The sequence below is a fragment of the Thalassophryne amazonica genome, chromosome 13 (genome assembly GCF_902500255.1).
Source record: "Thalassophryne amazonica chromosome 13, fThaAma1.1, whole genome shotgun sequence".
Classification (NCBI taxonomy): domain Eukaryota; kingdom Metazoa; phylum Chordata; class Actinopteri; order Batrachoidiformes; family Batrachoididae; genus Thalassophryne; species Thalassophryne amazonica.
In genome coordinates this window covers 94663550-94676930 of record NC_047115.1, presented here as the reverse complement: position 1 = coordinate 94676930, position 13381 = coordinate 94663550, and the positions used below count along the sequence as shown (strand labels likewise).

Genomic DNA, 13381 nt, shown 5'->3' with positions numbered 1-13381 from the left:
ACAGTTAGTGTGACTCGGGGGTGTTGACTCATTTAAACTAACATATTCATCCTGCTGTAACCAGGTTTCTGTTAGGCAGAATAAATCAATATGTTGATCAATTATTATATCATTTACCAACAGGGACTTAGAAGAGAGAGACCTAATGTTTATAGACCACATTTAACTGTTTTAGTCTGTGGTGCAGTTGAAGGTGCTATATTATTTTTTCTTTTTGAATTTTTATGCTTAAATAGATTTTTGCTGGTTATTGGTAGTCTGGGAGCAGGCACCGTCTCTACGGGGATGGGGTAATGAGGGGATGGCAGGGCGAGAGAAGCTGCAGAGAGGTGTGTAAGACTACAACTCTGCTTCCTGGTCCCAACCCTGGATAGTCACGGTTTGGAGGATTTAAGAAAATTTGCCAGATTTCTAGAAATGAGAGCTGCTCCATCCAAAGTGGGATGGATGCCGTCTCTCCTAACAAGACCAGGTTTTCCCCAGAAGCTTTGCCAATTATCTATGAAGCCCACCTCATTTTTTGGACACCACTCAGACAGCCAGCAATTCAAGGAGAACATGCGGCTAAACATGTCACTCCCGGTCTGATTGGGGAGGGGCCCAGAGAAAACTACAGAGTCCGACATTGTTTTTGCAAAGTTACACACCGATTTAATGTTAATTTTAGTGACCTCCGATTGGCGTAACCGGGTGTCATTACTGCCGACGTGAATTACAATCTTACCAAATTTACGCTTAGCCTTAGCCAGCAGTTTCAAATTTCCTTCAATGTCGCCTGCTCTGGCCCCCGGAAGACAACTGACTATGGTTGCTGGTGTCGCTAACTTCACATTTCTCAAAACAGAGTCGCCAATAACCAGAGTTTGATCCTCGGCGGGTGTGTCGTCGAGTGGGGAAAAACGGTTAGAGATGTGAACGGGTTGGCGGTGTACACGGGGCTTCTGTTTAGGGCTACGCTTCCTCCTCACAGTCACCCAGTCAGCCTGCTTTCCCGGCTGCTCGGGATCTGCCAGGGGGTAACTAACGGCGGCTAAGCTACCTTGGTCCGCACCGACTACAGGGGCCTGGCTAGCTGTAGAATTTTCCACGGTGCGGAGCCGAGTCTCCAATTCGCCCAGCCTGGCCTCCAAAGCTACGAATAAGCTACACTTATTACAAGTACCGTTACTGCTAAAGGAGGCCGAGGAATAACTAAACATTTCACACCCAGAGCAGAAAAGTGCGGGAGAGACAGGAGAAGCCGCCATGCTAAATCGGCTAAGAGCTAGTAGCTACGCTAAGCTAGCGGATTCCTAAAAACACGCAAAGTGAATAATGTGTAAATAATTTAGAGGTGATTCAGCAGAAGGAGTGCTTTAGTTAAGGCACGTAAAGATTACACTGGGAAACAAATCGTAATCTAGATAACTAGATCAATCTAACTGCGCTGATTAAACAGCTAACAGATACAGAAAAACACCGCTGTGCTCCGGAACAGGAAGTGATACAATACCGCACTGAGAGCCAACCACCAGTAGAGGCAAGCAAGAGGTGAAACTGTTACTGTCTATGTCAGCATCTGGAAGCACTCCGGGCTGAACCAGCACACCTGCTGGGAGTGGCTGGGCAGTGGAGGCGTCAATCAACACCAAATCTTTAGAGGGGGCAGCATATCTGTCTAATTTGCATGTGGCGTAATACTTTGCACCTGGAGGGATGGACAGCGGATCGGGTCCTTTCCATTTGATCTGGCCCAGAACTTCCTCCTTTTCCAGCTTGTCTTTAACTAGCTCCTCTTCTTCTCTGACTGGAGCATATACAGACTGAATTCTCATTGAGTGAACAGCGTTCTTGTCGCTCTCTATCTTCACAATTTCCCATAAACGACGGAACAGAGATGTATTGGTGCCAACAAGCACAGGAGTTTGCTGCGGGTAGTTGGGCTCACGACAAATCAATGCGAGTACTTCTACTTTCCCAGACATGCCAGTGATCTCCTCAGTAAACTCCATCTCTACCACAACATAGCCTTTATAAGGAAATTCTGTGTCGGAGAGGCCCCAGAGTCCAAGTCTAGAGAAAGGTACTATTGGAACATCTGTCAAGTGCTCGTTATACCAGCTTTCGAAGATGATAGTCACATTGGACCCACTGTCAATGAGAGCGTCGCAAGGTACCTCATTCACTTTGATGGTATGAATGAATGATGGGCCCACAAGACCCTCAGGTAGGTCAGTGTCATTTTCTGGGACTTCAACCTTGCGGATCCTAGCCACACACTGCTCTTCTGCAGTGGGCTCTGGCTTCCCTTTGGTGGGATCAGGTGCTCTTTGCACCGAACGTATAAGCTTACTTATGACTTTCTGGGGGTTCTCTGGCCCAGTACATCTCATAGCTATATGACCATTTTCTCCACACCTGTAACAGAAATATTCATCGGAGTCTTTGGGAGAGGTTTCTTTGAACAGCACAGACTTGTAACTGGGGGCTGATTTGTTTTGGCTGGGCTGTGTCCTGTGTTCTCGCTGGGGGGCCGAGGTGTATTTCACTGCCATTACACTCATTTTGTTTTCTAGTGCTTTCACTTGTTTTCTTAGTGACTGTAGTTCACCCTGTGTCTCTGTTTTCAGTTTCTTTTTCTTTCGGACTCTTGCAATGCCAATCGGACAGAGACTGAGGTTGTGGATGGTTTCTTTCCTCCAACAGCTCTCTCAACTCTTTAATCTGAGCTCGTAGTTCATCCTTAGAGGCTGAATCAGGTTCTTTCTCCTTTTCCATGTGAATGGTACGTACACGCTGATGGCGCATAGGTGTAATTTGACTTTGTCTAACTGACTGGCGACTTTCCTCTTCAATCACTTCTCGCAGCAGATTCAAGAATGTAGGGGGGTTATCTCTCCACTCCCTTATTTTCAATTGAAGCAGCATGAGGTCTGAGGTGGATCCTTTTATGAGCTGCTCTACTCGGGCTTTGTTAGCATCACTAACAGATAACCCACCTCTCTGCACAACTTTGACAAGAGACCTCTCCAATCTTCGCAGGAAATCAGACATGCACTCACCAGGCTGCTGGTGGAGAGCTCTGAATGACAAATAGAGTTCCTCTCCTGACTCTGCTGTACCAAAAATGCTATCTATGGCCTCTATGTAGTCATGGGGACTAGCATCAGGATGAGTCATACGCACTGCTTGAATGATCTCCAAGGCGGGCCCTTTGAGACTTTCCAGTATTCGCCTTTGTTTCTCTTTATTAGAGCATTCACCTTCATCTACTAGAAGTGAGGCTTGCTCCAACCAGCTGTCTAGTGACTCTTCTCCAGTAGGGGTGGGACTGATACCAGAAAATGTCCTTAAACGTCTGTAAGAGTGGTTGTCGGGCGGTTTGTTCGTTCTGACCATTATATCACCAACTGCACAGATGATGGCCTCAGGATTACTGTTCTCTTCTCTAACAGTGCTCAAACCCTGGATATCTTCTAAGGTTTTCCCTTCCTTCTGTAAAAATGCACGTAGCTTTTCTTCAAACTCATCCAACTGGGGCTCAGTATAATACACTGCTTTCCATCCACTTCCACCACTTATCGGCGTTATCTCTGGGGGAATCTTGGTGGGGTCTACCACTTCACGACATTCACATAACACCATTACAGACTGTAATGAAGGGTTAAAATTTTTTCCCCTAACTACAACTTTTCCCAGGGTTTTGATAGACTCTGCTGTTTCTTTTATCTCTTCTTTGGTTACACCTTCAGGCACTCCATATAACAGGAGGGCATGTCTTATGTCTACTGATTCTCCTTTGCACCAATTAACCAACTCATTTTGGGATGGACTGCTCATTTGGTTTGCCATTATTGCTATGGTTACAGTTCTTGCAGCACGTTATCAATCAATCAATTTTTTTATATAGCGCCAAATCAATCAATCAATCAATTTTTTTATATAGCGCCAAATCACAACAAACAGTTGCCCCAAGGCGCTTTATATTGTAAGGCAAGGCCATACAATAATTATGTAAAACCCCAACGGTCAAAACGACCCCCTGTGAGCAAGCACTTGGCTACAGTGGGAAGGAAAAACTCCCTTTTAACAGGAAGAAACCTCCAGCAGAACCAGGCTCAGGAAGGGGCAGTCTTCTGCTGGGACTGGTTGGGGCTGAGGGAGAGAACCAGGAAAAAGACATGCTGTGGAGGGGAGCAGAGATCAATCACTAATGATTAAATGCAGAGTGGTGCATACAGAGCAAAAAGAGAAAGAAACAGTGCATCATGGGAACCCCCCAGCAGTCTACGTCTATAGCAACATAACTAAGGGATGGTTCAGGGTCACCTGATCCAGCCCTAACTATAAGCTTTAGCAAAAAGGAAAGTTTTAAGCCTAATCTTAAAAGTAGAGAGGGTGTCTGTCTCCCTGATCTGAATTGGGAGCTGGTTCCACAGGAGAGGAGCCTGAAAGCTGAAGGCTCTGCCTCCCATTCTACTCTTACAAACCCTAGGAACTACAAGTAAGCCTGCAGTCTGAGAGCGAAGCGCTCTATTGGGGTGATATGGTACTACGAGGTCCCTAAGATAAGATGGGACCTGATTATTCAAAACCTTATAAGTAAGAAGAAGAATTTTAAATTCTATTCTAGAATTAACAGGAAGCCAATGAAGAGAGGCCAATATGGGTGAGATATGCTCTCTCCTTCTAGTCCCCGTCAGTACTCTAGCTGCAGCATTTTGAATTAACTGAAGGCTTTTTAGGGAACTTTTAGGACAACCTGATAATAATGAATTACAATAGTCCAGCCTAGAGGAAATAAATGCATGAATTAGTTTTTCAGCATCACTCTGAGACAAGACCTTTCTGATTTTAGAGATATTGCGTAAATGCAAAAAAGCAGTCCTACATATTTGTTTAATATGCGCTTTGAATGACATATCCTGATCAAAAATGACTCCAAGATTTCTCACAGTATTACTAGAGGTCAGGGTAATGCCATCCAGAGTAAGGATCTGGTTAGACACCATGTTTCTAAGATTTGTGGGGCCAAGTACAATAACTTCATATATAAAGTGAATAAAATTGGTCCTAGTACAGAACCTTGTGGAACTCCATAATTAACTTTAGTCTGTGAAGAAGATTCCCCATTTACATGAACAAATTGTAATCTATTAGACAAATATGATTCAAACCACCGCAGCGCAGTGCCTTTAATACCTATGGCATGCTCTAATCTCTGTAATAAAATTTTATGGTCAACAGTATCAAAAGCAGCACTGAGGTCTAACAGAACAAGCACAGAGATGAGTCCACTGTCTGAGGCCATAAGAAGATCATTTGTAACCTTCACTAATGCTGTTTCTGTACTATGATGAATTCTAAAACCTGACTGAAACTCTTCAAATAGACCATTCCTCTGCAGATGATCAGTTAGCTGTTTTACAACTACCCTTTCAAGAATTTTTGAGAGAAAAGGAAGGCTGGAGATTGGCCTATAATTAGCTAAGATAGCTGGGTCAAGTGATGGCTTTTTAAGTAATGGTTTAATTACTGCCACCTTAAAAGCCTGTGGTACATAGCCAACTAACAAAGATAGACTGATCATATTTAAGCTCGAAGCATTAAATAATGGTAGGGCTTCCTTGAGCAGCCTGGTAGGAATGGGGTCTAATAAACATGTTGATGGTTTGGATGAAGTAACTAATGAAAATAACTCAGACAGAACAATCGGAGAGAAAGAGTCTAACCAAATACCGACATCACTGAAAGCAGCCAAAGATAACGATACGTCTTTGGGATGGTTATGAGCAATTTTTTCTCTAATAGTTAAAATTTTGTTAGCAAAGAAAGTCATGAAGTCATTACTAGTTAAAGTTAATGGAATACTCAGCTCAATAGAGCTCTGACTCTTTGTCAGCCTGGCTACAGTGCTGAAAAGAAACCTGGGGTTGTTCTTATTTTCTTCAATTAGTGATGAGTAGAAAGATGTCCTAGCTTTACGGAGGGCTTTTTTATAGAGCAACAGACTCTTTTTCCAGGCTAAGTGAAGATCTTCTAAATTAGTGAGACGCCATTTCCTCTCCAACTTACGGGTTATCTGCTTTAAGCTACGAGTTTGTGAGTTATACCACGGAGTCAGACACTTCTGATTTAAAGCTCTCTTTTTCAGAGGAGCTACAGCATCCAAAGTTGTCTTCAATGAGGATGTAAAACTATTGACGAGATACTCTATCTCCCTTACAGAGTTTAGGTAGCTACTCTGCACTGTGTTGGTATATGGCATTAGAGAACATAAAGAAGGAATCATATCCTTAAACCTAGTTACAGCGCTTTCTGAAAGACTTCTAGTGTAATGAAACTTATTCCCCACTGCTGGGTAGTCCATCAGAGTAAATGTAAATGTTATTAAGAAATGATCAGACAGAAGGGAGTTTTCAGGGAATACTGTTAAGTCTTCTATTTCCATACCATAAGTCAGAACAAGATCTAAGATATGATTAAAGTGGTGGGTGGACTCATTTACTTTTTGAGCAAAGCCAATAGAGTCTAATAATAGATTAAATGCAGTGTTGAGGCTGTCATTCTCAGCATCTGTGTGGATGTTAAAATCGCCCACTATAATTATCAGTTATAATAATTATAACTGTATTATTGCCTTAAAGTTGTGGGGTCCAGTTACTTTTGACTGAGAAATATTTTAATTTATTCTAATGCAATCCCAGCGGTGCCTCCATTTATGTAACCCTAGTCCCACGTAGCTATAGTTATCTAGAGTGGGTAGTACAATGGGATCGGGCCTGAGTTCGTTGATGAAATGTTTTATGTTTTATTACCCTTTAAGGTACCTCCCTTTAAGTTTTACTAAATCTTGATCTCTGAGTTTTCCTACTAAAATTAATAAGGACACCATACAACGGTACTTTAAATACAATAATCCTTGTGCAGGCATTTATTTACACAACTTGAAGAAGAAAAAAAAAACTTTTGGTAAAGTAAAAATAATATAAACAAAACTAAAAATGTTACAACCGAAAATGTGCAAGTTGAACTGAGGTTTCTTCTGCTTTCAAGTTTTTTTCTTTAGTATACAACAACAAAAAAAAATCTTTTACACATTTATATGAGATAACATTATCTTCCTGTTCTTGAGCTGCGCTAATATAAAGTGACCTGTCTTTCTTTATAAAAAAAAAAATACTCTTGAACTTTGGCTAGAACCCTAAAAAAAAATATATAAAAAAAAACTCAATAACTCCAAATCTTCAGTGGGCCCACACACACACTCAATTTTTACTCCTTAATCAAAAGTTGCAGGCCTGAGTTGAAGCCAGGGTGCGATGGGGCCTAAAACCTTTTGGCCGCTTCACTCCGACACAAGCAGAAAAAAAAAAAAAAAAAAAGCACGTGCAGTTCAGTTGATTCACTTAATACTCACAAATCCCAAATGAATTGATAGGGGAGCTAACAGTCACCAGAGCAATGGCAGTAAGACCGGAGCAGCTAGTACCAGGAACCACCGGAGCTGTCGGGACCTCAGGAACCACCAGGAACCACCAGGAAGAATGAGCACGAAACAGCACCAGGAAAAACAGCAGAGTCCATCCACTGGGAAGACTGGGAAAACCGCTCCAAACCTCTCTCTCTCTCCACGTCTCCGATTGACTCTTTCCCTCCGACCCTCAGTACGTCTGCCAAAAAAAAACGACACTCTCGCTCACGTCACTTGTTCTGCCCCTTTTTAGGAAAACTTGGGATTGGCTGTTACTTCAGTAAAATCCAATAGCAATACTTAAAACAAACTGACTGACATTAAATTGTTAACAGGTTAGATTGCACAGGCTCAAACAAACTCATATTCTCCTAAATTCGGGATTTTAAAGGACCATGGCACATTTTAGAAATGTGTAGCTTAACTTTTAAACAGTACATATGTTATTTATGCAAATGTATCTAATGCACCTTCTAACCAGTTTTAATATCATGAACTTTTGGTGTATCCTACAACTATTTACATACGTTACTGATTTTATATACTGTAGTCAGGGACTTTAGACAGGGCTACATATATATATATATATATAATGAATTGTTTATGAAGTTAAACAAAAAAGGATTCAGGCTTTTTTTATGTTAAAATTTCTCAAAGTATTCTCTTTAAACTCAGTGAAACAACTGACATAAATTAAATAAAAATATCAAAGTTAAAAAAAATGGTGTGTGCATAAGTATGTGTCTCTGTTGGTATAACACACATTAATCATCATTTTTACAGCCAGTTTTCGTATGAACATTTCCAAGTCAATGAACACCTCTTGTACTTCATTTACATGGATCATGAAAGCAGTATGGTACATGTGTCTGGACTACAGAGTTCTCAAAACTGAGTGACTGAATGCCAAGAAGGAGACTGGTGAGGGAAGCCACCTAGACACCCATGATAACTTTGAAGGTGGTGTAGTCTTTTTTAAGCACTTCAGTCAAAAAACATCCTCAGTGTGCAATAAACTGATGGATTACACGACTGTAGCAGTTCATCCTGACAAACATTGTGCTGCTACAAAGTCTGTGTACTTGAGTTTTGTGCAGTTTTTTGAAGTGACTCCTTGCTGCTGGTAAATCCACAGTGCTCCCATAATCCAGAACTGTCCTTCTGAGTGTCCAGTTTATATTTAGTGCTCACACTGTGTGTGCTCCCCTTCTCTTCCTGACACCATAGGAGCACATGATTCATGGTTTGCTTGTTTTTTGTCATGTCCTTGTTAATTTTTCATGAAGCCATATTCGGAAAAACAAAGAAACTCTTATCCATGAAATGTTAATGATTTGGGTGTGAATAATGCCTAATAAGAATGACATGGGTCTATGATGTTTCAAAAAACAAATTATTTGTGTTTTTGTGACAGATAACTTTTCAATCAATTCCTCAGTTATGTCAACTTTATTGTCAAAACTGCCGTGTGTATGGGACACAGACAGGATTGAAAAGGCATTTCACATGGCGTGGGATCACATGGCATCAGCTCAGTGCATTTAGTCATCTAGACTTCCAACCAGTGGCACTCACTTCACACCTGATGAAGACGGAGTGGCTCTTCCTCGACTTCCTCAAACTGCAGGTGCAACACACCAAGGACTGTCTGCAGTTTACATATAGGGCAGGTGTTGGTGTGGAGGATGCCATCCTCTGCCCGCTACACCGAGTCCACTCACACCTGGATAAGGGAAATGGCACAGTGAGGATTCTCTTCCTGGACGTCTCGAGTGCCTTTAACACCATCCAGCCCTCTTGTGCTTCAGGACAAAGTGAACAGGATGCGAGTGGACCCCTGCCTGGTCACTTGGATCGCCAGCTACCTCACCGACAGGCCGCAGTATGTCAGGCTGAGGGACACCACGTCTGACACTGTGATCAGCAGCACCGGAGCACCCCATGGCACGGTGCTGGCCTCTCTTCTCTTCACCTTGTACAGAGGTGTCTTCTGCTACAACTCTGAGCTGTGTCACATCCAGAAGTTCACAGATGACACAGCCATTGTTGGATGTGTCAGGGATGACACAGAGGAGGAGTACAGGAGCCTACTGAAAGACTTTGCTGCCTGATGCCACACAAACCATCTATCTACAGCTCAACACCTCGAAAACAAAGGAGCTGCTCATATCAGGTTTGGTGGACAGAGACATCTGGACACAAATGCTGGACTCGACAACACAGCTCTAATTTTTAAGATCATTTACTAAATAATTCAGTGGGGTCCGGTACACAGAAAGGCAGTCCAAAATCAGCAAACAAATCCAAAACATCAGGCGTTAGGTGTGGTCAGGAACAGGCAGGTGGTCAAAAACACAACATGGAAGCAGGACTAGAAAACACAAAGCACAACATTCTGGCTGAGAATTAGTGCAACCAGTGAAGCTTATATACACCCTGGTGATGCACTACAGATTACAAACAGCTGTGTGGAAAGCTCCAGAACAGAGTGTGGCCCAGACAGTGTGTACCGCCCACCACCAAGCACCAAGAGAGACCGACAAGAGAGATAGGGACAGACAAAGCCCAAGTAGGAAAAACCCAACAAGATAAATCACACACAGAAAAACAAACTCAAACCTAAGCACAACTAAACAAACAGAACATAATATACAAGTCCAGATCATGACAGGTCAATGACTTAGGGAAGTCAAGACCAAGTCCGCGACCAGTTCTGATCGAGGGAGCTGAGGTGGAGGCTGTGGATTCCTATAAGTACCTCAGGTTGTGGCTGAACAGCAAAATGGACTGGACAACCCACAACAACCACCTGTACAGGAAGGGACAGAGCAGACTGTGCTTTCTGAGGAGTCTGCGGTCATTTAACATCCTCAGGAAACTCCTGTGGATGTTCTACCAGTCCATAGTAACTCCTTTTACACCATGGTGTGCTGGGGGGCAGCACATCAAAGAAGGACACATCCAGGCTGAACAAACTGATCAGGTGGGTTGGCTCTGTGGTCAGCATGAAGCTGGACTCTCTGGTGACGGTGGAAGAGAAGAGAACGCTGGACAAACTGCTGGACATTATGGACGATACCAGTTACCCTCTGCACACCATCATCAGCAACCAGAGGAGCCTCTTCAGCCACAGACTGCTCCTTCCCAAGTGCAGGACCAACAGACTGAAAAACTCCTTTGTCCCTCAGGACATCAGACTGTACAACTCTTCACTCAGAGGGAGGAGGAGTAACAGGAAGACAGAGGACAGGAAGGAGAGGAACAGTAGTAGCCAGTAAACCAGAACTGATCAGTATGTCTGGAATTTATATTTATATTTGCAAACTGTTTTCTTTTTTACTTTCACTTTTTATACTCTGTGTGCTTCGTACCCTGTGTGCTGCTATACAATGCTGCTAGAACCTCATGGTCCCTGAGGGAGTCTTCTCAAGGGATCAATAAAGTTCTATCTAATCAAATCAAATCTAATCTAATCTAGACATGGTGAAGATGACTTGCTGAAGTTCAATCTGAACATCAGAATGGGGAACAAAGGAGATTTAAGAGACTTTGAACGTAACATGTTTGTTGATGCCAGACGGGCTGGTCTGAATATTTCAGAAACTGCTGATCGACTGGGATTTTCACGCACAACCATCTCGAGGTTTAACAGAGAATGTCCAAAAAAAGAATATATCCAATGAGCATCGGTTTGTGTGGATGAAAATGCCTTGTCGAGGACAGAGGTCAATGGGCAGACTGGCTGAATGGGCAACTGTGTGATGTCATTACGTCAACATGGACCAACATCTCTGAGGAATGTTTCCAACACGTTGCTGAATCAATGCTACAAGGAATTAAGGCAGTTCTGAAGGCAAAAGGGGGTCCAACCGAATGGCCCCCCCTAAAAAGTGGTCCACTCTGCCTTCACTGAGCATGCGTCATTAGCCGCGGCTCACTGATTATCACCTCGTTTGTTGGGAAAGTGAATGCACGGACCCACGTTAGGGGGCGTAAATGAGCGGTCAATAGGAATTCCAGTAAATTACAATTTATTATGCAAAAGTGCAAACAGGGTTCAAATATGCAAAGTCCAGTTAAGTAACAAATAGTGACATGTGGGCAGGCCCGAGGGTAGGAGACACCTATCCAGAGAAGAGCCGGGACCCACATAGTTCCACTGCCAGCCGGAGGTCTGCAACACACCAGAACCGCCAAGTCCTGGTACCCCAGGTGGCCACCGCTCAAAGCTGTCGGACCGGTACTGCTGGCAGGAGCAAAAACAGATTAGGTGGGTGTGTGTACACCCAGCAAACAGTCAGCAAAAACCACAGTAATCCTCCTGAGGGAAAACTCCAAATAACTCCCAGAGTGCAGAGGAAAACTGGAAAACGTTCAGTGTCAATAGTTATACTTAGCAAGTAAGAAGTGAGGAGTGGAGACGCCAACTCCTCCAAACTTCCCACAAACTCGGCTACAAGCTGCAAGTATATGTCACAACTGCAAAGACTTTAGTAACAATGAATGTGCGTACGGTACAGAACGGCTGAGTAGGTTTACCTGTATGGTAAGCTGATAACTTGGCAGAGCTATGGTGTCTTTCCCAGGCTTTTATGGAGTGATGATGAGGTGATGGATGACAGCTGATGACAGCCTAACGGTGCGCACCTGGTGGTACCAAAAAGGGCCAACAGGCCAGTACGTCCTCCAGAGGCCAAAAGGTGCCAGCATGGCAGGGTGCCATCTGGTGGTGGGCCAGCAGTACCTCCTCTTCAGCGGCCCACACAACATAGTTTCTGCTTCAAACTGCACTCCAGTCATCATCTATCTGACAGATATCTGAAGCTTTTGTACAACAATCCTTTCCACATAAATTCAGCATTATTTCATCATTAAAGACAGCGGAGGTGATCAGAGCACCGTGGCTACAGGAGCTGCTAGCTGACTGTGGAAAGAAACTGTTCCTGTGTCTGGTTGTTCTGACATACAGAGCTCTGTAACATTGACCAGAGGGGAGGAGTTTAAACAGTGTGTGCCAAGGGTGTGAGGGGTCTGCAGATGGACTGTAATGGTTATGGTTTCAGTGGAGCAGTGAGTGTATATTTATGCATTACATTCATAAAAGTTTGGACACCTCTGATATTTTCATGATTTTCCTTTATACTCAACAAAAATATAAACGCAACACTTTTGGTTTTGCTCCCATTTTGTATGAGATGAACTCAAAGATCTAAAACTTTTTCCACGTACACAATATCACCATTTCCCTCAAATATTGTTCACAAACCAGTCTAAATCTGTGATAGTGAGCACTTCTCCTTTGCTGAGATAATCCATCCCACCTCACAGGTGTGCCATATCAAGATGCTGATTAGACACCATGATTAGTGTACAGGTGTGCCTTAGACTGCCCACAATAAAAGGCCACTCTGAAAGGTGCAGTTTTATCACACAGCACAATGCCACAGATGTCGCAAGATTTGAGGGAGCGTGCAGTTGGCATGCTGACAGCAGGAATGTCAACCAGAGCTGTTGCTCGTGTACTGAATGTTCATTTCTCTACCATAAGCCGTCTCCAAAGGCGTTTCAGAGAATTTGGCAGTACATCCAACCAGCTTCACAACCGCAGACCACGTGTAACCACACCAGCCCAGGACCTCCACATCCAGCATGTTCACCTCCAAGATCGTCTGAGACCAGCCACTCGGACAGCTGCTGAAACAATCGGTTTGCATAACCAAAGAATTTCTGCACAAACTGTCAGAAACTGTCTCAGGGAAGCTCATCTGCATGCTCGTCGTCCTCATCGGGGTCTCGACCTGACTCCAGTTCGTCGTCGTAACCGACTTGAGTGGGCAAATGCTCACATTCGCTGGCATTTGGCACGTTGGAGAGGTGTTCTCTTCACGGATGATGCGAAGGAGATGTGTTGCACTGCATGAGGCATAT

General features: G+C 43.5%; 1 protein-coding gene across 1 annotated transcript in view; it reads right to left on the bottom strand.

Moving 5' to 3' along the window:
* LOC117523000 overlaps positions 1-10520 on the bottom strand; it is a 30269-nt gene extending 19749 nt beyond the window's left edge. The window contains exons 1-2 of the mRNA XM_034184416.1: positions 10430-10520; positions 7400-7642 (exon numbers count right to left, since the gene is read on the bottom strand). Of these exons, the coding sequence (XP_034040307.1) occupies positions 7400-7642; positions 10430-10520 (334 nt within the window). The remainder of the gene's footprint in view (positions 1-7399; positions 7643-10429) is intronic.
* Positions 10521-13381: the final 2861 nt, after the last annotated feature.